This window comes from Caloenas nicobarica, chromosome 14, assembly GCF_036013445.1.
Source record: "Caloenas nicobarica isolate bCalNic1 chromosome 14, bCalNic1.hap1, whole genome shotgun sequence".
NCBI classification, from domain to species: Eukaryota; Metazoa; Chordata; class Aves; order Columbiformes; family Columbidae; genus Caloenas; species Caloenas nicobarica.
The window spans coordinates 15,352,567-15,379,348 of record NC_088258.1 but is presented as its reverse complement, the minus strand read 5'-3'; the positions used below and the strand labels follow the sequence as shown (position 1 = coordinate 15,379,348).

At 42.5% G+C, this 26,782-nt stretch overlaps 1 protein-coding gene across 2 annotated transcripts in view; it reads right to left on the bottom strand.

Moving 5' to 3' along the window:
- The window catches only part of LOC135994566 (multidrug resistance-associated protein 1), a 52,271-nt gene that overhangs the window by 9,580 nt on the left and 15,909 nt on the right, over positions 1 to 26,782 (bottom strand). The window contains exons 6-23 of one of the 2 annotated variants that reach the window (XM_065645177.1): positions 24,249 to 24,310; positions 23,256 to 23,387; positions 22,009 to 22,236; positions 21,155 to 21,332; positions 20,267 to 20,428; positions 19,427 to 19,519; positions 17,901 to 18,104; positions 15,269 to 15,415; positions 14,812 to 14,899; positions 13,299 to 13,368; positions 12,221 to 12,347; positions 10,898 to 11,074; positions 9,928 to 10,095; positions 9,380 to 9,557; positions 4,912 to 4,956; positions 3,129 to 3,213; positions 1,917 to 2,055; positions 803 to 1,010 (exon numbers count right to left, since the gene is read on the bottom strand). In XM_065645177.1, coding sequence (XP_065501249.1) covers positions 803 to 1,010; positions 1,917 to 2,055; positions 3,129 to 3,213; positions 4,912 to 4,956; positions 9,380 to 9,557; positions 9,928 to 10,095; positions 10,898 to 11,074; positions 12,221 to 12,347; positions 13,299 to 13,368; positions 14,812 to 14,899; positions 15,269 to 15,415; positions 17,901 to 18,104; positions 19,427 to 19,519; positions 20,267 to 20,428; positions 21,155 to 21,332; positions 22,009 to 22,236; positions 23,256 to 23,387; positions 24,249 to 24,310 — 2,491 coding nt within the window. The remainder of the gene's footprint in view (positions 1 to 802; positions 1,011 to 1,916; positions 2,056 to 3,128; positions 3,214 to 4,911; positions 4,957 to 9,379; positions 9,558 to 9,927; positions 10,096 to 10,897; positions 11,075 to 12,220; positions 12,348 to 13,298; positions 13,369 to 14,811; positions 14,900 to 15,268; positions 15,416 to 17,900; positions 18,105 to 19,426; positions 19,520 to 20,266; positions 20,429 to 21,154; positions 21,333 to 22,008; positions 22,237 to 23,255; positions 23,388 to 24,248; positions 24,311 to 26,782) is intronic. The other variant, XM_065645178.1, reaches the window with a different exon arrangement.

Sequence of the window (26,782 nt, the reverse complement as noted above, 5' to 3'; positions counted from 1 at the left end):
AGAGAAGACTTGTTTTTAATTGCTTCCACCTCTTACATAAAATGTTATCCTCATTTTGTCATCATTTAACATCAGCACGTCTGTTGTACAACAATCTTGAGAACTGGGCTTCACTACAGGAGACTCAGTGAATATGTGAAGTTTTTCTTAAAAAATTTCTTAAAAAAATAAAAATATCAGTGAAAACATCACATTCCTCTCATGGAAGTAGTTGTTTCTCCATTATAAAATTTTGTGTAATATTCGAGCACTTTCCTTGAGTAAAGACTACTGAATTTTAACAAGACATTTAGTTTTTATTGCAGGATTTTTATGGCAATTCGCATGTGGAGTACTCGGGGCGTTAAGTTTCACGACAAACAAACTTTGGCTACAAGGAGGACACGTAACGACAGGCTGAGCGGGGCTGCCACGGTCTGAGCAGCTCCCGGGCCGCGGCCGAGGCGGCAGCGCAGCCACAGCCTCCTGTGACAAAGCGTCCCTGCCACCCACCCTGTGCAGTGACAGGCCCAGGAGCCACTGCTGGGGTCACACACCTCAGCCCCAGCTGCTGGCTCGTCGGCTCTGCAACCCGCTTTTGCTCCCATTTTGTACAAACGAAAGAAAGCCGTATTCGCTAACTGAATCATTTTATAGGTCAGTTTGTTTGCCTTTTTTTTAATTTAAGTTTTTCATCTTTCTACAAAAACCCACACTCAAATCCTCAGCGAACTACTACTGCAGTTCTGGGGATACGAGGTCACCAAGAGCATTAGAAACATTCTGAACCAGCTAACCTTAAAACAGGTAAGACCAAGCAAACCTTGAGAAATTCCCAGTGCTCCATACACTCCCAGTCTGACATTTGTGTACTGCTGCGTCCCATTGACAACAGGATCATCTGTCCATAAACTCAGCCAGTAGTTGGAAGCCAGGGAGGCTATATGATTACACATGAAGAGGAAAATGCTCAAGAAAGAGATAAAGATTCCAATCGCTTTCATGTAGTCCCAGTACACTGTTGCCTTTACCTGAAGACAGAGGGGAAAAAAAAAAAAAATCATTCTGCAGATTAAGTTTCAAAACTAGCAACTCCCCCTTCTTCAAGACCTATTTAAAGTCAGTATCACTGCATCAGGCCATAAAAACACAAGCCAGTGCTCCGGAACACAAGCTGCAGAGCATTCTGTGGGGCCGCGCCAAACCCGACATCCCCCAGCGGGAACACATCGGCCTTCCCTGCTCTTCCAAGGGCCGGGAAGAGCAGGGAGAGAGCTGCCTGAAGTAACACAGAGCATCAGCGGCAGCGCCAAAAACTTCACTGGGGAGTTCCAGGCTTTGGCTCTCTCTTTTTACCACAAAATTATATAGCTATTAATTAAACCCCTGCTCCACATGGCTGGTATCCTACAATCTATCTTTAACCAGAGGATTCAAGCAACATTGTGAGGAGGTGTAACTGCCATTTTCCCAGGAACCTCACACTCAGGTTTCTCAGAAAGCCCTGGGTATCCTGGGATTATACTTGTGTCTACAGTGGAAACTTGGCTTAAGTTCATCTGAGCCAGTTCCAGGTCCTTACGCTGAAGGGCAGACTTCATTAGGTCACCTCATTTGTCACAACCTCTCTCCAAGAAATAGCTGCAAGGTTTTTGTTTCTTTTTCATTTCTTTCATTTTAAACTTTGATGTGGTCAGGCCCATCATCTTACACAAAAGTTTTGGTGCCAGCATTCTTCCCGCAGGCAAAGCTGGGGCTCAGCTTTGGGAGCAGAGGGCGCAGCAACGCTTCTATGAAGTACTGCACAATGAGCAGCACGTCTGAGAATCCACTCAGCCCTTTCTCTCGCCAGTTACACAGTCTTCAGAAGCTATTTTCTTCTGAACCCGATGGATTTTTCTGAAATGGAGAAAGAGCGCCAGGAAACAGGACCTTACCCTCCCCGTCTTTGCTGTGTCGGCCTCCGTCAGCTTCCAGGAATTCTTCTCAGCAAGCGGCTTCTGCAGCTCTGCTGTGCTGCTCTGCTGCTGCGACTTCCCAGTCTCTCTGCTGTATGTTGAAGAGTTACTGAGTTGCCTGTTGGAAGACATTTATTTTTCAGTCTTAGCATGACACAGGGCAGGTGTTTACTTCATAAATAGACTTCAACAGTCCATGGCTCCAAGTCAGTGATGATCTCCTAACCAGTCATCATGAGGCCAGTGGTTACCAGTGCTTCCCTGCTCCTCTCCCAGTGCTCTCCTCATCCTCCCTGATGGTGTTCAGTTCCAGGTACCCATCTTCAGACACCTGTAACAGGCCAGCCACTCACACAGGTCTTGGTTGCACAAACTCCAGGAAGAAAATCGCCTGGTGATCATCAACATCCCCTTTACAGACCCCGTCACCATACACACTGCAGCCGCTGAAGTGCAAAAAGGCACCTGCACTGGCATCCAAACAGGCAATTCTACTCCCAGGCACTCATCAACTGTCAGAAATACAGCATCTCTAGAGCACCGTAAGAATAAGGCATAGGCTGTGAGATGATTTGGGGAAGGTATAAGCAGAGTGATTGCCTTTGGCCTCTCTCAGGCATCACAGCAGCTGTATTAGGTCAGACTGAAGGGCCACGTGGCGCGTCATCCAATGTGACAGCAGTCAAACGCAGAAGCCTTGGGAAAGCGTATGAAAGCGGGTCGAGCCCATAAGACACCAAGCCAAACCCACAGTATCTTGCTACAACACACTAGTTTCTTCACATGGAAGAACAGCAGGAGAGTTCTGTGCATATAGACGCGAGTGCGCAAGTCTGTACCGGCACCCGCAGCGGGGCTGCAGCCTCAGGTCTTCATCCACCCAGGCGCCAGCAACTGGGGAGACAGGGATCCAGGGGCTGCTACTGGGCAGAGCGAGTGTCTGAGCCCATCTACTGGAGAGATCCACCTCGTACACATGTCTGTAATATATTCCCACCCGTGAACCTGCGTCCTCAGAGGAGGAAGAGGATGAGGCCACACGGTGCTCGTTTGTGTGGGTGCAGCCTCATCTCTCTCAGGCTGCTGGATCCAGTATTATATATTTTTCTCTGACAAATACCAAATTACTCTTTGTCCACAACTGAGTAACAGGATGGAAAAAGGAAAAAGAATAAAAAATAGACCACACACCTATGCATCAGCTTTCCGCGGGCTTCGTTCACAAGGACTCCGTTTTCTACAGGCTTTCCTTCCTTTCCAGACGGACTGTTTGCATCTGGGGGTGTGAAAAAGTAAACATGAATATGGCAAGGCAAAGAGATACAAAGGTTTCCTTTCAATGCTAAACACCAGGTGCAGTCCTAACGTGCAAACAAAGTAGGGAACACAAGTATGCATTTACAGATACTAACAGATAACTGACCAGGAGAACAAATCGGTTCAGTTCCACCCCCAACAGGATTAGTTGCCAAGGCAGGGAACATTTATTTTTCTATTTTTCTACCAAATGTAGGTCAGTAATAATAATGTAATATAAATATGAGGAAATACTTTACGTTAAAGCATGCAATACCAAGTCACACTACGACTCACGCTGTAGGAAAAAACCCAGCCCAACCACTCCTTTTCAAACCACGTCTTTTACACAGTTAACTATAAATTATTTTCATTTTAGAACACAGTAAGACGACATTCTAGTAAGTGACGGAGTGAAGCTGTAAGAACAGCAATCGTGTGCTATTAACTTTGAGTCCCCCTGCAAAGTTAAGCAGGAATTAACATGCAAAAGCTTGGTGATTTTAGGCAACCAGAGGAACGAGATTAATTTAAGCAAGAGATCTTTCTATGAATGTCGCTTCTCAAAAAAGTCTTGTTATCCCACAATATCCCATTTGTAACAAGATGCAGCACAAACAAGACAGTTGTCTAAAACACAAAACCTGTCAGCTTGAAATATTAAGCTTTCTCTGAGCAACTTAATTCAGTGTAACACAGTGCCATGAGTAACACCTCTAGGTTCGAGTTTTGTCATCATTTTCCTAATACAAATCAAATGACTGACTCCTAAAAAATTAACTGTCAATTAAACAGAATTTTATTTTCATGTATGGAAGTTAATTCATTTTTGTAACAAAAGGAATTTTGTGTTTCAAAGGGTCTGTGCATAGTTTATGCCAACAAAAAAGTCCACCTGCATCTACTGAAAAGATATGCAGGAAAATCTGTGTAGATCTAGAGTCTGAACCTTTTGTGGTTTTATAGTAAAGCAAAATATATTCATAAACCAGCAGTGTGGACCACTTGAACTTAAAGCTGTTTCCCCCTGTGACTGCAAACTGAACATTGGTTCATTACTCTAAAAACCCAAAGCTAAACTGTTCAGTGTGGCCTAGAAGCAGAAAAAAGCAGAGAATGGGAAAACCTGGAAAGATCAGTGACTTAGTTCTTATTTTTATTTATCTGAATGACAGCAAACCAAGATGGGACTGCTGGTTACTTTAAGCACTTCACAGCATTTCTTTGGAAAGGTTCCTATATGAAAACCAGCAAGTGTTTCAGCATCGTATTGCTTTAGAGCATCACTGAAGTTCTAAACCCACATGAACAAAACAAAACCACAAATAAACCATCCTCCCCGAACAGCTCTCAAATTTGATTTTGTGTTGTAGGATTACCTACTTATATTGCATTTACGTCTTGAGAACAAAACGTGGTCAAGGTGCATCTTTAAAGTTTATTTAAAGCTTCCTCGTAGAAGTGTTCAAGATACAATTGCGGCTGCTGAGTTATCTACAAGCTGACACACCAACTGTTTAAGTGCCACACAAACAAGTACCGTGCAAACAGAGACCTTCTACTGTGCAGACAAAATTCTTCTAGTAACAACTCAATCTCTTGTAAATGAACCGCAGCTACTCATATTACTCCAACACAAGCACTAATGTGAAGCCACATGGCAAAAAAAAGCAATTACCTGTTTCCAGAGGTTGAATCGTTCCTTCTAATGAAGGATCCGAGTCTAGAAGTATATACAGTTAACTTTTTCCAGAACACACTCAACTGTTTTCAGCTTTTACACACACAAACACATCCAAGTAGCACAACCTAAACCACAAAACCATGAATGCCCAAGGCAGGATCACATTTGCTGAAATGGGCATCTTTTTAATCCCAAACCTCATACACAGTCAAAAGATAACCTTGAGGAAAAAGTTCAAATCAGAGGGCTACAAATGAACAACCAAGAAACTTCCTTTCTTACAAGATATGCACTTATGAAGAGAGAATAATTAAAAAAAGCTACTCCAAAGTGGTTTCATATTGACAATGACAGAAAAACGTGACTATGCACAGGAGCTACCAAGGCTGTAGGAGCACAGGGTCACTTGGTCCCATCTGCTGGGTCATCTACCTGGTCATCACCCTACACAGACAGGTCAGTGTGAAATAGTGAGATATTTCACTCTCCCAAGCATGTTTATACCCCAACAACACTCGTCTTCAATCAAGATTTGCTTCTGCCATTGGGGCAGAGGCTGCAAATAGCTTTTACTTTAGGAAAGAGAAAGGAAAGAGTTGCGTTTTGCTAGAAGTAAAATGAATTTAAGAGAAAGTCAGGTTATCTCCCATTTCCTGCTGCAGACAGGTGTTTCCTGAATACCACTCCGATCCACACTCCACCAGGACACTTGGAAAAGAGCCGACACGTTTCACTGTTTAACTCTTGCCTTCCAAGCAGTCAGGAAGGAGAGAAGCACCCGAGCATCCCCCTGGGCACCACACAAGCCACCCAAACCAGCCCACTCTGCTGTTAAGCTCAACTGACCCTCGTGCTGCTAGAAAGAATCACAGCCATCAAATAGAGGTGTGCTGGTTTTTACTGGGAGGCCGCGTGGGTCATGAAGGCGCAACGCTTTTCCTTGCAGATATGAAACCGCAGCCCAAAATGCAGAAGTAATTTTTGTGATGAAATACACACTACCACCTAGTGTATAATACAAAGCTTTCAGCAAGGAAGCTGACTTTCAAATTCAACATTAGAAAAAAACCAAACAAACACAAAACACACACACACCAAAAAAAAGCCACAACTTTTTTTTCTCTCTCTGCTGCAATTTATACAGAGGCCAAGCAAGGCCCTGCAAATCTCACTCCTGTACCATACCATCTTTTACAAGGGGCAGATTTCTATTTTCTACAGGACACCAGGTGGCATTTAGGGAATTAAGTGCACAAAATTAGAGAAAAAAACCCCAAAGACGTTCGCATCGAATAGCTACAAGTGTCAGACCAAGACCCTTCCTTCCCAGACAGGCAGATGTCCAGAGCCTTAGCAGTTCTCTGGGTACTTTTACACCCCTTTCCCTCCAATCCAAAACTGAGAAAAGCCTGTTGTGCTGCTAGTTCTCATGTAAAAAATGAACTGAATAGCCACTGAACGGTCTTTCAGCTTTTTATTTGACTGCAAAGTAACAGAGCCACGTTCTGGGGAGACAGGCATCTGAAGCACAACCCACGCAATGTAAATCTGAGTTAGAACTCTTTATTGTGCTGTACATCTCTGTCTTCCAGGCACTGCAGTCAAGACCAAAGATGAAACGCACAGTTAAAAAAAAGACTTCAAGCTTATGGTGCAGTTGCACTTCTGTGGAGTCACTTTTACTCCCCACAAACACGAAAAATAAATCCAGGCTTTTCAAGGACAAACCAAAGTTTATGCTGAAGCCATTTGGAAAAAAAAAAAAACAGCAAAACCTCAACCCTCACACATGTTAAAACAAATATTAACACCTGCTGCATTAGTTAGTACAGGAGACAAGGGAAAACAGTCATAAGAAAGTTAATCATAAAGTAACTATTTGCTGTCTCTCCAGCAATAGGTATTGCAGCAACAGGTCCAACTCTGTCACCCAGATGACACCAAAAGGGACACACACTGCCAGGAGCCCAGGGCACACCTATGACTCCAGGCCAGTCTGCACAGGAGCAGTGCTGGCATCCGCACGTCACCCACGCTACGTGCCAATGGAGCGACTGCTAAAAGCGAGAAGAATTTGGATGCTCTTTATACCACCTGGTAGGTTATTTTACATGTAACTCCAGTTACTTTGGAGGAGATCACACGCCGCAGACACTGTAAAGCATCCATTGAATGGACCCAGCTGAAAGCAGAGGGTTTTCTGCCCTTGCAGAAGCAGGATGTATTCCAGGCAGAAGGCACCAAACCAGAGTTTTCTATTTTGCTCCAGCTTCAGTGTTGTCAGGCTGCCGACACGGAGCCTCGCTTTCCAAGTGGGTGTGCAGACCCTCCAGCCAGCTCGGGCTGACTCCCGTCACAGATCGCCCTGTGCTTATCCAACAACCTGTCATGTTTAGTAATATTTAGTGGTCTTCTACACACCTGATAAATATTATCTCTGTGAATCAGATAAATAATGCCCCATTTTTTTCCACTTTTTACTCAACCAAAACTGAGAAACAACTTGGCCGCACATAGGCCAAGCCCGTGATTTAACAATCCTCTCCGAATGAACAGGGTCACACTGAAGTTAAAAATGATTTTTATCAGACAACTGCAGAGAAGCATGCCAAAAGATAAAGCACTGGCTCACTTTCCAAAAGAAGATTCAGTATTTAAATAGAAAAAGTAACTTAGTTTAATGTAAAGGACTTGAAATCCTACCATGTCCTTGGAAAGGGGAGGAGACAAGGGCTAGAGGAACACAGCTATTAAAGGAGGCAAATCTTCGTACAAGTCAACTTGTTAACTTCCTAGGGAAGCACAAAGTTAATTTGTCTCATACACCGAAGACCACAACAAGCTTTATTGTGCCCAAAGTAGCTACAGGAGCACCTACAGAAAATACACAGGAGTCGGCCCGATTCTGCTTCCACTAAACCTCTTCCCGTCGTGCTTTTCCGTGGGAGACTGGACCCATACAGCGTTTGCTGTTACAGTGTCCACCTGAACTAGTGTCCCAGCACAGTGACAACTGAGACGCAGCAAGGGCCCCTTCCAAGACAGAGTTGGCCAACAGCAGGGCATCCTGACCCAGAGTCTCCGCACAACACGTCACCCCAAACCCAACGCCCCATCGGGGACAGCTGGACACACAACAGGGAGCCAGGAGAAGATGCCATCTCACACATCCAGGAACCAGACCCTGCTCGTTCACAGCCTCCCAGGGCAGCCTGTGTGCCAGTGTGGATAGAACAGAATCGAATCATTTTGGTTGGAAAAGACCCTCAAGATCAAGTCCAACCATAACCCACCCCTGGCACTGCCCCATGTCCCTGAGAACCTCATCTCCATCTGTCCAACCCCTCCAGGGATGGTGACTCCAGCACTGCCCTGGGCAGCCTGTTCCAATGCCCCACAGCCCTTTGGGGAAGAAATTGTTCCCCAGATCCAACCTCAACCTCCCCTGGCGCAACTTGAGGCCGTTTCCTCTCATCCTGTCACTTGCTTCTTGGGAGAAGAGACCGACCCTGTCCATGCTCCAACCTCCCTTCAGGCAGTTGTGGAGAGCAGTGGCAGAGGGCAGTGCCAGAGAACAGGGCCGACCATCACAGCGCTCCCGTAAGGAACCTGCAGACGAACACCAGGAGCAGCCCTTGCCCAAGGCAGCCGTTCAACACCTCGCCGGTGCAGCCAAGTGCGGCACCATTTCTGTTTTGCCTGTGACAGGCGTGGGAGGAGTAGACTAAAAACTGCCTCTGCATTCCCTCGAGGGAACAGGTGGGAACGAAGGGGTTTCCAAATGGAAGATGAAAAAGGTGGGCTCAGTCCCTTCGTTGCTCTGGAGAACCTGCTCTGCAGAACCTGCTCTGCAGCTGCCATCTGCCAGCACACAGGGCTCCAGCAGATGCCAGCACCCGTCAGGAATCACGAGCAAGCCGCTGAGGAAAACAAGCTGGAGGCAAGAGACCAGGTTCCCTTATTAAAATCCAATACTGCAACCGTCTGCAGGTAAAACAAAAAAAAAAATCTAAAGTATATCCCTCTACCAATGCAGCTCTACAGCTGTTTCATAAAGCAGAAGCAGGAGTCAGGGACGCCAGCTACAAAAATGAGCTGCTTCTTCCTCCACTCCATCCCCAGAGGAATTATCTGCACAAGGAAGACACATCCTAATAAGCAAAGGAAGGGCGTGTAAACCCCAGCTGGCCTTTACGTGATCTCACAATCATCTGAATTTTGCTCTGAGAAGAATTTTACTACAGATCCGCTTCACATTTTCCTAAATTTTAAGAAAGATTGTGTATTTAATCTCACAGCCTTCAATGCCCTTCAAGAAATAAGCACCTCTGCCTATAGGTATATCACAAGAAACAGTCATTTCTTTTAACTTTCCTTCCTCTACTAGTATTTTGCCTTTAATGTGACTCCTTTAACATGCCACACATCAGCTTATCCCAAGAGAGTTTATTTGTAAGCTTACCACTGTTCTCCATGCTTTGTTCAGCATTGGCGTACGTACGAAGAAACTCAGCAAAAGCCCCATCTTGCTTCAGCAAATGCTGGTAGGAGCCCAGCTCAGAGATCTCTCCGTCAGACATCACCAGAATCGTATCCATTTGAGGCAGATAGTTGATTGCATGAGTTACCAAAACCCGTGTCTAAATAGCAAAAGAAAAAAAAGAATAGTTTTTGCAACATCTCAAATTTAGGAAATAAAATGGTTGACTGCTTGAATTCTTTGTGTAATACTGTAATAACAACACACAGGCATGCAGCATTTTTAAGAAAAGGTGCTGTCCTTGTCCAGATTTTTTCCAAAAAATTCTGAATTACAGAAACCAGAGCACATTTCATTATAAAAACCTCAGTGTTTTATAAAAGTCCTCTAAAAATCTCAGAAGGATCCTTTCATTTTTCAGATGTTTGGAAAAAAAGTCTGAATATGCAACTTGACAAACTTGGAATCATTTGAACTCAGCAAAGAAAAACAAATCATTCTCCAGAGACAAGTATCTCATTATGACATACTTTATTTTTCAGGATTCCTTTTGGTCCAATAACTTTTTCAAAAATATGTTTCCCAACATGAGCGTCAACAGCTGATAAAGGATCATCAAATAAATAGACATCTGCATTACAGTAAACCGCCCGAGCAAGACTGACTCGCTGTTTCTGTCCTCCAGACAAATTCACACCCTGGGGAAACAAGAAAACATGATCTGTATTTACAGCTGAAGAGAGATGTCTTGCTACACTTTGTGAAAGACACAAGTCACAGGTGGTTTATGCAAGTTAAAGACATTTCGGCATTGTATGAAACGAAGCTGCATCACAAATAACTTCACTACCACAACAGCACGGAAGGAAGCACATCTACCAATTCTCACTGTCAGTGAGGGGCGAGTCAAAAAATGTGTTTGCTCATCTTGTAAAGCGATTAACCCAGACCAACCCACCCAACCCAGTACACTCGGAGGCTCCTTTCCTTCTCAGCTGTATCCCTCCAGAGCTGCCTCTGATTTAATACACAAACTCTGCTCACACTCTACAATGTTCTTGGCCTGCTGACTGATACGAAGGTAAAGCTGCAGCTTTCCCTGAACCTGGGGCTGTCGGTTGGCAGCTGTACCCCACCACCACAGTCCGCAGGCAAAGCACATACCCTGCAGGTTTGAGGGTTTTTTTAATGAAGCTGAAGTGTTCAGAAGATTCTTCTCTTCCTGGTTCCACATATTTTTCTGCTCTAGGACCATGGCAACTTAGAGATGATTAAAAACTGTCATCGCAAGATGCTTTAGCATTTGTAATTGAGGACAGGTTTCCTCCCCCTTTGGGGCTTGAAGACAAGGAAAACACACTGTTCAAATTTGCCTTATTCTAGAGGATTTCTACCCTGAATGCTTTAAAGTTAATACAGCTTTCAGATAAAGTAGAACAGAAGTCATATGGCTTCAACTACAAGCAATAGCACTGTTGCGGTAGAGAGGGTTTTAAATACCTTTTCTCCTATTTCTGTTTTGTCTCCCGTAGGAAGAATCTCGATATCAGGCAGCAGTGCGCAAGCCTCAATCACACGCTTGTACCGGCTCTCGTTCATCTCCCTTCCAAAGATAATGTTATCTTCCAGAGTTGCGTTTTGGACCCAGGCTTGCTGAGGAACGTAGGCTACTGAGCCCTGCAAAAAAAAATAAAGTTCCTTATTTAGTACTTCAGACTACAAGTCTGCACAAAGAGTCAAAGCACAGCAGGGCTTTGTGAGGCAGGCAGTGCTCACCACCTCACAAATTGCCTACGGTCATTTCCAAACTGCTCTTGGGCTACAGCCTCCTCCAAAATGTTATTTTTACAATCCTCTCTACAAGTGAATGTAGCAGCGTGTTGGTGGAAAATAAAGGACTTCAAACTAAATATGATTCTCTAACGTAAACTTGGAAGAAACATGTGTTTAGAGAACCTGTTTGCACAACTGCTGAATGTCAAAATTCATTAGTTCTTTCATATAGTTATAAATTATGTTCTGCATAGAACAATTTAACCTGGAATACAAGTGTTTAACAAATGCATCCCTAACAAGATATTTCTGCAGAAAGCTGGGGAAGTAGAAGAACGAACTTGAGCTATTGCAAAGCATTTTGCTTTGAAGGTTAGTTCTTCTCTTTCTGCACAAATAAGCAGTGATTCAGACCTCACCTACTTTATTTTTCAAGAACAATTTCAGAGATGACCGAATGTGCATGCTTTTGAATGCAACATATTTGTTTTGCTCTTAAAATATTTCTCCTCACATACATTACGGCAGCAGCAAAATCCAAAACAAGGACTTTTTACTTATTAATTTACTTCCAAGTCATTTTTCCTCTGTGAGCTCTGTGCAACTCAGATATCTAAGAAAGTACGAACTAGAGCAGCGGCTTTTCCCATGTTTGGCTATCTCTGGGTACCCTCTCTCCTTGTAATTCTCTGATGTCTAAGAAGGTATGAACCAACACTGCTCTTCCTCAGGTTGGAATACGAATAACAGGGTCTCCCCACCTCATACCTGGCTGCCAACAAGACTCACCAGAATACTTATCTTTGAGACCTCCATCATTCTGATTATTTGGCTAAATCTGAAACCAACAGCTTTAGAAATTGTTGGGTCAAGGCTCAACAGGCAATTACATAGAGTGCAGGCTAAGGCGTATACACGGCTTGCCAGGATATCAAGCTAAAAACCATGTTCTTTTGAAATGTGTCTCTTCCGCTCTTCACGCCACTCGGAAATCTAGAACCCCTCTAGAATACCCATGAAGAGGTGAACAATTCTTCAGACACATTGCACCTTGACAACCACGTAGCCTTCCTTTTTGTCCATCTCCCCCAGTAATGCAGACAGCAAAGAAGACTTTCCACAGCCAACTTGACCAACAACAGCTACCAAGGAGCCTTCAGGAACAGTGAAATTAATGCTGAAAGAAAGTGCACATAATTCAGCCTTGCTTGCTGCCACATCCTCCTAGTTAAACAGTGTATAGAACAGCCCATATAAAGCCCGATGCAATGTGAACACCCACTGCAAATGCTGACACAGCACAGAAACTGTTTGAAAATGCAAACGTCTTATTCAGAAGGCACCGAGCTCTTCTTATACTTAGGACATAGCTTCTTAACAGGTAATTAGTCGAAAGGGGAAGGTAAAAGAAGAAAAAAAAATGTATTGTGACACAACCTGTCCAATATTTCTCTCAAATGTTCTGTGAACACAAATGTAAATACCAATGGATGCTTCCCAAACAGCATCCTTGTCTCAAAGAATATGCAATTTAGAATCACAGAATAGTTTGGGTTGAAGGGACCTTCAAAGCTCATCCAGTCCCATTCCTGCCACAAGCAGGGACATCTTCACCCAGTTCAGGTTGCCTTGTTTAAAGCCAAGAAAGAGCAGCCAAAATTAAGGCAGGGGACGGGGCAGAGGGAAGACACGGCTTGTAGCTGCATCACCCCAGTTCCTTGGTTAGTCACACCATCTGCAAGGTTCCTCACTGGTTTTCTCCAGCATGGGAATCAAGGGTGGCTACAGCTCAGCGAGAGGAAGGTTTTAAAAGGCAGATGCTGCGGCCACAGTACAAACATGAGACCAGGGAGGACGACAAGGGGCTCATCTGGCTGCATCCTCTAGATGGAGCTCAGGCCATCTGCAGCACACAGCCAGAGCCCGGAGTCGCTGAGGCTTTCGCTCCTCTCACACTTCTCGCTGCTCCCCTTTCTGCATTACATACATACAACATACTTTGTAAATTCCCCTAATTCGTGAAGCCCCTAGTTTAAAAAAAAAATATATATAAGTGTTATTAATTCGAATACAGATCATTTGTGATACAGCAATATTATGGAGCCGAACGAAGGGTACTAATTCTTACCTGTTCAGTGAAGGAGGATCAGTTTTGGACCAGCTAAATGTTGCATTTTTTACAACAATGCATCCTTCAGCTGAGAAAGAGAAAATTCATGTTTATAAAAGTGCCAATGCAACCAGTCAAATTGTGTGCTCTGGACCACGCCACAGAAGTCAATTTAAGCACACATAGGCAGAGGTATAACGCTACTTTTCCGTCAGAACGACCACCCACTGCTTGCCAAAAGCTTGTGCTCTGCTTCTACTGAAGTTATCAAGATAGCAGTGGTTCTGAGGTTACGCTAATTCAATGCCCAGGAGGCACACGAATGTCAACTATACAAAGATCCCGACTTATTCAGTTGCATCCTCCTTTATCCAGCGCCTCCACCGCAGCATGGCCAAGTCAGTTCAGCAAACCAACTGCCTCAGTCTGACTTGTGCTTCCATGGAAGCACCAGCTAAGCTGCCAGTTCCACCTGTGAAGTCAAGTTACTGCAAGAATGGTAGGGCAGGATAAATCAAACTGCGAAATAAAATAACCTTGACCAAAACCACTGTTCAGTGAAATGTCCTATGGTACTGACATCTGTTGATTTTTATAGCAACAACTCAAAATATACCACTCCTAATTCAACGGCGTATGCAATAAATACCTAGCCTAGGAAAATATTTACATTAGTATGCAAGTACAACCTATTATGGACAAAAACCCCCCAAACACCCCACACTAAAGATTCGTGAGCAATGTATGAATGGTTATCAGCTGATAAAAAGGAGGAGATATTCCCAAAAGGCAGATAGAAAGGAAAAAAAAAAAAAAGTTAAAATACAGCAGATGACTGCTGACCGGAAAGGCAAGTGACTGAAATGTTACAGAGCTCAGCTAACCACATGAGAGGGAGTGATGGGGATTTCACTATCTTTGTAAAAACGAAGAAAATCATTCAGAGATGACTGATGTAGTTAAAGTCAAGTTTTGTTTTACAAGAAAAAGGGCATTAGTTTTTCAGTTAATCTGCCTTCATGCTTATCTAGCTCCTAAATGGCTCTATATAACCTGATGAGCAACACCGGGTACAGCAGGAGTGACAGAGTAACACTGCACAAAACAAAGTACAGGCATTTGCCAGAACTGGGACTTATCCTTTTTCCTTCAAGGGTGCTGAAGTGTTACATGATTGCTCTTCTCCAAAATGCTGGAGTTTGGCACAGCATCAATTATCATTCTGTTAACTGCCTACAAATTTCAAATGGTTACACTTAAAACACTCTAACAAGTGATTTTTGAAGTGACCGTCTATGTCTGGACGCAACCATTCTGTAGTTTGGACACAGGAGCTGGGGAAACTAGTTACCTGAGAAGGTGGAAGAAACTTTGTCATTTTCATTTTACAAACTCCCTTCTCTACTTTCTGGCTAAAAATTATCAGTAAAAGCTACCAAAATGCACTACATTTGTTACAGGAAGCAAACCAAACACTGCAAAGCCACCCCGAACCTGCACACACTGATTTTCAACAGGAAAAGAAACTCACGCTCTGTGGCGGGACTCCTGACGATGCTGTCTGGGTCTAACTCTTCATGAGACAGGAACACCCGAAGGCGCTTCAAGGAGACACTGGCCTGCATGAGAAAGGGATGCAAAATACCCTGTTCTTTTTATTTCAGAGCTTGTTGTTTTGCACCACGTATACATGACGTCATTATTATGCACTCCTAATCCCTTCTTAAATCCATTGCATAGTTTCTTGGATAGTCATCAAACTCGCACTTCCCAAACCACAAGAAATGGGGTTTGTTTCAGGAACACCCATCCGCCAGAACTGGGATTGATAATTTTGTTCACGCAGCATTTAACAGACAGGAAACGCAAAGGTCCCTTTCTGAAGTGGCTGAATTTCACCGCTGGACATTCTCTAAGCACAAGAATGTAATCTTTCCACCCAGTAGCTACTTCTGCACAAAAAAACCTGTTCATGACTGAAGTCTTACTTCTACTATGCTGCTGATAACCATAGGAAGCATGTTCAACGGAAACCTGAGGATGTTGAATAACGCGAGGGAAACAAATGCCTTCTGCGCATCCAAGATGTTCTTCTCGTCTATTGTGACATACACGGCAAACGTGGACAAGGCAACCTGGAACAAAGTGTAATGGGTACGGTTAGGGTAACATTTTTTAAAGCCACTAACTCAGGAGCCACACAGTCTGACCACCGGAATCAGAGGTCTACAAGTCAAAGAAAGAGTAATGTTCTGGGAACTTCCTTGTTCCTGAAAATGATTTTTGCAAAACAAGCATTTGATTTAAATCTACTGTCGTAAAAAGAAGTTGACGGCTCCTCTTGGAAAGGTGTCAAGTGCTCACTTGCTTCACATAGCAAGGGGGAAACCAGGAATGTCCCAGGCTGTTTGTGGTCACACTGCAGGAGAAGGGAGGAGAGGAATGATCACCAGCCTTTCTTGCTGCTCTCTCCCAGTTTAAGGCACTCCCCATGGTACCAGATACTGGATCAGTAACATATATAGACAGAAAAGTTAGAAAAACCCCAATGCTTCCCCATTTTGTACTTTAGAGAGACTGCCACAACCCTACATTTCCAAGTGCAGCGCACTTTACCTGGACAGATTGTTTGCCAAGAAACCCGCAATGTTACTGCATTACAATGATCAAGCCTTACAGTACCTCAACAGTTCCCAACAGAAAAGCTTAAGATCCATGCTGAACAAGAAAATTACATTCAACCATTGTTATCAATCATAAGGTATAAAAATAATTCCAAAAAATCCATATACTTATGTGCAGTTTTAAAAAGTGTGCTGAAAAAATTACAGTAAAAGTAAAACCAAACGTTCACTTGGAGATCTATTCCCTTCACAGTGTTTTCTTCCATGGTAACAACACTCATAGCTCAGTGCATCACAAGATCCAGCAACTCTTTCCCACAGACTGCCACGTAAACCAAGAACTGGAGGTAGGCTAACCTTTGGCGCTCCCCTCCCACAAGACTTGAAACAATTAGCTCAAATACCTAAGGAACAGCCTCATCTACGCACAGCATCCACGGAAGACACTAGTGTTTCTGCTAAAAATCAGACTGCAGTGAAGACGCGTATTGTTCTTCGCAGGGCGGCTGACTCAGCGGTGCCTGGTACAGTAGCGTGTTTGTACAACCCTTAGTTTGGAGAACCGTGTCCCAGGGAAAAAGCCCTCCCACCGAGACCGAAAACAACACAGGGTCCAAAGAATAACCTCACCAGCAGCATGTCTGCACTCGTGTCACCAGCAATTCGTCTGAAAACCACCCTTATCATCACACATAGCAGTAGGGGGGGTACTGCAAAATGGATAGTTTCCTGACACCGCAATTGAACAATGTTTTAAAGAGCCCTGGCCATGGAAACAAGAGGAGGAGGAGAGGAAATAAAGGAGTTTTACATGTCAAAAGTGCTTTCAAGTAGGCACTTCCAACAATTCTTTCATCAGAAGTTCAGAAGAACATAGGCAGCAGAAGAAAAATGGGAGAAATGGGATGTTAGCTGCCCTGACCCTGCCCCAGGGGCAAACCCCATGGCCACACATTAACAGTGTGCCCGAAACAGAGCTGCTCCTTAGGCAAATCTGTCCTCTCAGACTCTACAGAACAGCACCGAGGAGTCCACCTGCAGAGTTTTATTTAGCAACTTCATTTAGCAACGTATTTAGATTAAAATCATCTCAGGCTTCTTTTAGAAAAGCATTCACTTGAGAATGCGGCTGATGTTTCCTACCCAGGGCACTGCTTCTGCCTTTCATCATGCCAAAACATAATGTAAACAATAAAAATGTTCGTGGGGAAGGAATCTGAGACTGGAAAGTACACTTAAACACCTTCAATTGGAACAGCACATATTTTATCCTAATGTAGTCATGGCTTTTATTTGCTTCTGCAGACAAGAGCAATGGTCCCGTGCTCTAATAGCGTCTGAAGCAATTTTGATGTGATCTCACCCTTCTCTCCCTTTTATTAGTTTAAATGTAAGCTAACCACAAACACAGTGGGGATGTTTCACATATCAAGGATTTTTTTTTTTTAAATAAGAATTTGAAGCAATCACAGGGTATGCAATGGCTTTCCCTCTCCATAGAGTTCTTTGGCAGATGCTGGGAGAACCCAGGCCAGAGGTGTCCCTGCTGCACAACGTCCTGTTCCATCAAGGACTCTTATCTAAGGACCTGCCGCTCTCAGAAAGATGCTGAAATAAGGACAGTTTTACTGTCAGCCACAGCCACTACCTGGAGGGTGCTGTGCACATTAGTAACCTCTTCTATAATCAGTCTGGCAGTACACTTAACCTTAGGTTCCCCAAGTACACCACTAAAAACAGAGCAGGATGCAGAGGAGGTTTTCATTTTTAAATACTTCAGCCGTTCACTTCAGAATACATCCAACTTGGACGTTACTAATTTCAAAGAAAACAGTAGTGCCAGAAGCAGAGACAGAAGTGTTCGATCCCCCACCGCTGCCGAGGGCACACGGACTCTCCCACTCATTAAAAACAAAACCAAAACAAGTTCTCAAGCGCTGCCTTGGAAAGCATGACCCCCAAAAGAAGAGCAGACTTCTAGATTTGTTCCACTTACCAAAAAAGGTGCGCAAACCCAAGTGAAGGTTGCCATTGCAGCAAGGTAAGCAGATTTTTTTAGGACTTTGAGTTCTTTCTGTCTGATCTCTAATACCTTCTCTCTGAAGGCTAATTCCCAAGCATACAGCTTCAGAACTTTAATCCCATTGAGAATTTCATTCATCAGCTTAATTCTGTTGTCTTTGCTCTTCATCTGAGCCACCTAAAAACAATATTGCAAAAAGTAATTAGCAGAGCAACAATACTTGGCAGAGGCACAAAGTTCTAAGCTTTGTATTTTGCCACGGCCAAATTTACCTCATAATCATCAAAAGCTTACTAGCTCCCCAAACAGGAAATCTGAGATGCTATCTGAACAAACAAATATGCAGACTTAACAAAATGTTTTAAACCAATTAAAATAATGCTTCATGCAACTAGAAATTCAAACCAAGATGAAAACAACTGTGGCACTGGTTGAAGCGGGAGTAACCCTGCACCAGGGAGCCCCGGGACTCAGGTTCCTCCAAGGTACAATATGCACTTCAAAAATAAGCTGCTATAATCGAGCTTCAGTGATGTGCGGTTTGCATCTAACCTTAGGCCAAACTCGGTTTTCCTTTATTTTCAGCACTATCAATGGCTTTCTGATGGGGCACTAGGGCAAAACGCTTTCCATTCAGCCATAAGGAAGGCCATTCTTGAGAAGTTTCTGTCTTCATAAAGTATTTTAAGGAGGGCAGCACAAAGCTGAAATCATGTTCGGCCTCGGCAGAGTCAGTCGTCTGCACCAGTACAGCCACCCCAGACCCTGTGACCAGTGGCAGTGGGGACATCCCCACTTCCCCCATGTAGCAGCCAAATCCTGGGGTCTATTTTGATGAACATCTACAGCTAAAAGGTTTAATTTCAATAAACCTGACATTCGGTAAATTCAGTTAGTAGTGAATTCTGTACCGGAAAGCACATGGTGGGGCTATTTGAAGTAGTTTTTGCAAAAGAAAACACAAGTTTGAGTCTACATTTGCTGATGTGCACTCTGTTACAAACTAATCCCTCTAAATAAAATCGACTAGGGATCAAGAACAATCAACAACTACAACTGCTCCCTCCTCATCCCTCCAGGGGAAAAAAAAAAACCACTGCAACCACCAACCTGGAAATGCATGTATTTCACTCATTAAGCTTCATTAGGCAGACAGTAGTTTATGTTTGCACTTTAGTTCTTAGGCAGCAAGTGAAAAACTAAACTAATTCCAACCCAATCATCAGGCATTTCATGAAGTTTGTTGATCTGCTACCTTGTTCTTAACTACTGCAAAATTTTTAGACCATTATGTACAGATAATGCAGTAAGGCTGAAAAAATATGTGAATTTGTTTATTCTGCACAGACAACACCTCTGACCTTTCCCTTCCCTCTTCTTTTTTTAAGGGATAAATAGAGGCAGGGGAAAAAAAATTTAAAAGGACAAACCTCAGGAACAAATCAAAGAGCAGAACATGTTTCTTAAAAGCAGTCTGTTGCACACATAAAGGTTCTAACCTGATAGGTTTTTGTCTTCATCGCCATCACAGCGTTTATCGGAACCAGAAGGATCATGACAGCCACACCTGCCAGCACTGAAGGACCTAAATTCTGAAAAGCACTTAATTGTAAACATTCATTCAAACTAATTTTTAAAAATCTTTGGTCAAACCACTGCATATGCTACAGGAAAGCATTCTGAAGTAACTTTTCAAACTCTTCCCTTTTCAAGAACAGCTCGGGAAGGAGCATCAAGTAGTGGTTTAGGTTGATGCTTTGATTTTTGAAACAAATGTACAGTTATAACCCCCATATACAGAGGTATATACAGATACAGATTAATCACTCTCACTATATATATATATATGTATCTATCTATCTATACACACATACAGAGATCTTTTAATGTTTTCCAGTTTTTGCTAGTTTGTCTGTTGTTCTGAAGACGAGACTCATGCCAGGAGTGACCGACTTCTTGGGGATTTTCATTACCTTTCTGACTGACAGTGAGAATCGGGAAGAGTCAGCCTGGTGACTGTCTGGACTAGAATAGCTGACATCTCATACCGTGAGTGCAGAACCAAGACCACTTTAAAACAAGTGAGAAGTGAGATACCATAGGTGCTGCAGTCCCCCAGGAGATCATAGCTCCCATCTGCATCCTCCCAAGCTAGGATCCTCCTGCCTCCCTTCTTGATAGCAGTGACAAAACCAGCTCTGAACGGCTTCCAAACAAACAGCGTTTTCTCTGCACTGCTGTAAACCCTGCAGTGGTCTGAGCAACAGCTGTCTGCAGGCATGACCATGGGAAGGATCATGTTGCCAAAGTCAAAGCAGGAACCACCACACAATGCTCACCTGCCACAGCAAGTACAGTGCTAGTATCACCTGGAGAGGTGCAGACCAGATCATGTTTATATAGGTAGCCAAGTCCATGAATCTCTGAGCATCCACAGACATCAGATTCACAATCTCACCCACAGTAGAAGCCTTTCTAGCAGAATTTGTGATAACAAGTGCCTAGGTGCAGATTAAAAATAAAAAAAACCACAAAACAATTAAGGCAACATGAAGGAAGACCGACTCATCTGCATCTTCGGCACAGATTCCAATTGCTTTACAGCACTTCATCTTTAAAAGTACAAGCAATCCCTTCCCTGCCTTACATTCTGTTTACCCTGCACATCTTGCAAAATGCAAGTTGGATAGTTTTAAGCAAGTGGCTGGGTTTAAACTAACAGAGAATTAAAGACAACAAGCAGTCTTTGGGATTAGGGTTCGTCAGTGGTTTTATTGCTGGGGGCGGTATTGTTTGCTCATTTTGGGTTTTAGTGTAAGAAGCAGAATCTTCACTTCTTGTCACACGTTTTTCTCACACAGAGCAATCAGTCCACAGCTTCGTAACATGTTCCAGTTTATTCCAAGATGAGGCGGTGCTGCTGCTAAGTCCCAAATGAAGTCGTAAATGCAGATGTATCTTAATTTCTGCATAAACTGAAGCAGTTTCACACCACTAGTCTAAATGATACAATGTTTCTTGTTTGGCAGCGGGAAGAAGGTGCCTGAACTTTAGCTAGTAAATTAGGAAATTGCTCTATCTTAAAGCCTTTATTTATAAATTTGATACTCTCTTATTTCTATTAAGGGTTAGGAATCAGTCTCCTAACTACTTTTATTATTCAGACTTAGGCGATGCATTCACACAGTCACCGAGACGTATTGTTGTATATTTAAAGACGCACCTACCTTTCGATAAATTACACCAACAATAGCTGTTTTGAGCCTCATTCCAGTTACAAAGCAAATATGAAAATACTGGTGAAGAATCAGTGTCTGAAGACAGGCAGAAACAAACAGCAGCCCTGTATAAAAGAATCCTTGCCAGTTTGGTGCAGCTTTGTTATTTACAAAGTTGATTAGCAATCTGTGGAGAGAGGAATTGGTTATCTTGATATATGCAAATCAAAACGAAACATCAGGGTTACAGCCTTAGAGTATTCCAAACATTATACAGGTCATACAAGCACCCAAAGTACCAGACTTTGATAAAACACTTAAGCTAACTTCTTAGAAACTGGAGATCATTTTATACTAGCACACATCAGTCCCTCCTCCTACCAATGTTCTACTTCAAAACATGAAGTATCACATACCTTACATGTACAGCATTCTCTTGGAGCTACACTAAAAACTCTCTTATTCCCTCCAGCTAAAATACAACTGCTTACAGCTGTTTTACTTCTTCTCACCTTAAAGCAACACAACTCCTCCTACCCCCTTAGCTCTCTGTTGCTTCACACACTGTGACTTGTAGTCCCACGATCATTACAGGTTAGAATTAAACAAACTCTGCTGCTATTGTTGATTATGTTCCAGCCTGGCCTTCCTAGTGTTGGAAAGGAACATAAAAAGTCAAACATTTAATGCCTGATGTTATCATTTGAAAACCAACGGACCAAAATCATCTGTCTGCATGGTCTCTAACTTGCATGACAACTGTTCCCCATTGAACCAGCTGAAGGCAAAGCAGGTTGGTGAGTGAAATACCAGCACGTCTGTCCACATACTTTTAATACAACAATCAAGTATATAGGTCTTACTTCAGAATTTCTGGGCCTGCAAACATCAGGAGATCATGTGCAGCTTTAAACAGGAAGCTCATGAGAAAATATGGCCCAAAGGTTTTATATAACACCTTGAATAAAGATGCTTCAGAGTTCTTCTGCGATGGTTTTATAATCAAAGCTTCGGCCTCTTCTGTCACATCACCATTTGAGTCACTTGATTTTTGCTGCTTTTTGGGCGAGTATATCATGCTTACTGGTTGCCTGAAATAAGAGTAGGTATATAATGTAGCCTTTATTCAAGCATAAAGCAAACTGGAAAAATGCAAACTACACAAATGAGACATTTACGAGCTGTTCATTGCCCTTCTTAATAATTTAACTGCATTTTACTGTCAATCAAACATCTCTTTAAGCATACGACCATCGCTAAATGGTCTTTGTAGGGACAGGTAACTTTCCTTTGAATCTCTCCTATAGGTCTGTCCTGTGGAATGAGGAATAGGGCCATAACGTGCTAAACCCTAAGTGCAAAGGACGTTATTATTCTAGAGCAAAGTACGATGAACTTTCATCCAAATCAAGGCCTCGCTGTACCACCAGAGTTAAAAGATCGCAGTCGGATTTATGCCAAGTCATCCCCAATGGACTGAACACATTCATTTTGTACATCTGGCTTATGCCAAACTACGTACTTCCAAACTTCTGAGGACAAGCTGTATGTAAAAATACACTGTGTAAGCAAGCAGGCAATTTTCCTTCAATGAAAAGGTACTTGTGTTTGGTACAGTAAAGGATGATGAAAGTAGGATGGAAACTGCAGGCATGCAGCCTTTCTAATTTTAGTCATCTGGCTTAGATGCCCAGGCTCCCTATATAGTCAAAGGAAAGACATAAGCTGCTCTCTTTCACACCCTGAACTGCCCTCCTGAGGCTTCACCAACTATAGAGGGAGCCCAAGCTCCTAAATTACATGACTGAAGTTCGACTGTGTGAAAACATTCCCTCTCCAGGGAAAAACCACATATCCAAAGTAACAATAATCAGTTTTGGATTATGAAAGACTAACAGCAACTTGGTGCAGCTCTTCATAAAGACGACGCGCACACCCCGCTTGGTTCTGGTTCTGTATTGCGCTTAGGGACAAACACAGAACTACCGCTCAGGCCTTACAAAACCTGGCTTGATAACAGACGACAAACACCTCCAAGTTGAGGCTGAGTAACCTGAGCGTTTGCACCTCCACATCTTGGAAGAACTACCAGGCAGGATAACAAACTTACCTCTTGGTCTTTGCCCACTCTTTTGCCCAGTTTCTTGCCAAACCTGGCACCACCTCCTCTGATTTGTCCTCTTTATTTAGTGACCACAAATCCTTGGCTTCCAAAGGTCTCCGGTAACCCTGAACCATCAAGCTGTATTAGAAAGAATAAACACTATATATTTAAGAACACTAGAGATGTGTGTGAATATGTGTGTGTATATATATATATATGCTATAACACAGTGGTCCTTACATCCAGCCCCAAAACAGAGCCAGCTCTGCACAAAAATGCACGCAAGAACCTACAGCAATACAGGTCCAGATGCTAAGACCTACATCCTCCTGTCTTTACTGTGAGAATTAGACATCAAAACCTCTAAGGATCCAGGATATGCCACTGAATTCAAATTTCAGGGAAAATAAAATGAAGTGATCTCACCTGAAACTCAGCCAGGCAATTAATATTCCCATGCCTACCAAGTTTCAAAATCTTTATTAGCCTTTAATTTTACAAAGTAGTTCCTTTCATGTAGCTTTCTGTTGGAACTCTGGCCAAGTACCAACCACAACTATACACCAATATTATTTTACAAGTTTCTGTGTTTTAACTCACAAGAGTATGTGTTGTGACCAAATCATACAGCGTAACCAAAGCCAAGTTAATGAAAAAAAGAAAAAACTATTAGACAAAAAGAGTTAACAGTTTTGAATGCCTTAGTTTCTAAATACAGCAGATAATTTCTACCTTATATTTCCCAAAGAAAAAGTTTATTACATTCTTTCAGCAAACATACTAAATATATACTGGCAAAATTTAAAACTACAAAGACTCTTCAAAGGAAGTAAAAAAGATTAATCAAGTTTGAAACAAAACAAACTACTTATCTACAAAACAACCAGCCAAACCAACTGAAATTATTATTGCATGATTACTGCTAATTTAACTCTGAAAGCAGGATCCTAAAATGTCATCTAACTTTAACTGCTGCTTCATGCATCATCTCGATCTTACCCACTGATCCACCAGAAGGTGATTCTGGAGAGGAAAGAAGCACTGGACTCCGGACATGGATTCTAAAGGACAGAAAAAGAAATCCATCTACATACAAAGTGACTGATACAGGGCCAAAAGAAACAAACCGAGCAGACAAGACGCTCTGGAAATTCCTTTTGTTTCTAGTGTTTTTTTCACACTATGAAACTTGTCATTCATGCTTTTGAGAGCTTGTTCAGGAAAGACTCCGGGGCTGTGGGCAGACCAGCCCACTGGGATGCAGAAATCGCAGTGCTCCGGATCAACAACGCAACAAAGAGTTGAGCCAAGCTTGAGACACTGCAGTCCAGACAATCTCCCAAGATGTCATGATCAGTGCCTACCTATACTAATGCAAGGTGTGAGCGCATAAATATGTTAACTGGGTAGAGTCAGTCACAAACAAAGAGTTCAGCTCTACTATTCTAGCAGCTAAGTGCTGTGACTCCATCAAAACAGATGCCCGAATTAAAAAACTAAATTGTAAGCTCCTTAAACGCATCCCAAAACAGCCCCGAAAACCCCTGCACCTCATTTATTAATAAGCATGGGAACGTAAGTCTTCAGAAAGGTAGGCAGCAGCTCATGTCCCCATCCAGCGCAAGGGCCGTCTGATTTAACTGCTCCTCAGGTCAACAGCCTCTCCTAATTTGGTTGGATTGAAACAACAGAAAAGTAGGCTGGAAGAATTTCAAAGGCACTAAAGGTGATTTACTTGCAGAATTGCAGTGTGGATTTCTCTCTTCCTTCTGTCGCTGCTCTGACCAGCATCTAAAGAATGCTAAAACCAGTCCCTCCTTTGGCACACAAGCCACTAGGTTTTTATCATCAACTGGACTTGCAGCAACTCGGGTATTTCCATCTACTAAAGTCACCCAACATCATTAGAGTCCTGCAATTAAAAGAGTCAGAGCCAAGTGTTTCCAAGATTGGCATTTTTCAGCTCATGTTTGTGTAAGCTGGCTTCTCCCCGAGCGATGCTGAAGTGTGTTGTAATCCAGCTACACAGAGCAGGTTCCTGCACCTCCTTTACACAATTTTTCTTGCAACCTTGTAGGGAAAAATAAGAGTATGTACAAGACAGATACTTTTTTTGAAGGAGGAGAAGAGTTCCGCATTTCCAAAGTATTTAAACACTTGGAACAAAAAGACTGCAAGAAAATCCAACACCATTGCTTAATGAATAAATATAAGTTTTTAAACTCATAGAAGTCAGGAAAAAAAAGGGGGGGCAATACTTTCAGCTTTCAGCCACGCCAACATTCCTGATCCAGATTTCTACTTCAGGAAATACAGGGAATACTTTCAACATAAACAAAATTTCAGAATGTTCTGAACTTTACATAAAATGCTATATTACATTTTTCCTTTTACTTTTAAAAATTTACTTGCAGGTGGAAACTCTAAATTCAAGAGTCCACTAGATCTTGTACTGGACTTCATTTGCATAAAGCAAGTTTAAAACATTAAAACATATTAGATTACTGTTAAAATAATACTATTATTGATAATACTAAATAGTTACCACACAAGGAACTATTAATCCTTCTGACATTCATGTCGGATAGAACAAACTGTAACAAGTCTGGGCTTGTGTAAAGAAAGCGAAAACAAGAGACAAAACACATTGTTTGACTTCTACATACATCAGCATCTGTATCTTGGAAAATTCACTGTAGTTTTTTGGCTTAAGTGAACATATAATAAGATTTTACTCAAGACTTGCAAACATTTCTGGCTTGGAAATACTTGGGAGAAGGGAATAAAGCAGAATTTAAGACTAACATGACTTGCTTTGTTCTCTTCCCCATCATAAAATTCAAACACTCCACTCAAAAAACAACAAAAGAAAAAAGTCAAAATCTGAAGTCTGCCCTATTTCCTAGAGACACTCCTAGAAATACTCGGAACACAAAAACAAACCACCGTGGTTTCAAAGCACCTTGTAATTATTGTTAACTATGATCAAAGCAGCAAAGAAGGTTTCCATAAATCCACAGTAGTCTGTCAAATATATTTAATCCCCAAATGAGATGAAAAGGACCCACAGATGAAGAGGACGCAAAGCCCCAGCAGTATCCTCCTCCCTCCAGGCACACACATAGCTAGAACATATAATTAAGAACAGATGCAAAAAAGATCATGTCTAGATAAAACTGAATTTCTACATCCAGACCACCCTCTAACGTTAATTGCTCTTGTAACTGAGCTGGTTACATTTTTGCTTGACACAAGAAGGGCAAATATGGAAACCAAATACATCCATCCAGAATAACGAGTTTTCCAGGCGTAGATTCTTCCCCAACTTTAATAGGAAGGGAATATGCATCCTTCCGAGTTACTGCCTACTGAACAGGATTGGATGACTAGATGACAGCATTTCAAATCAATATTTCCCACCAACTGCCAGAATCACTACTGAATATAAATATATATGACTAGAGCTTCAGGAATGACTGAAACAGTATTTTTGCTTTTTCTCTTACAGCCCACCCTGTTTTGCATGTTATGAG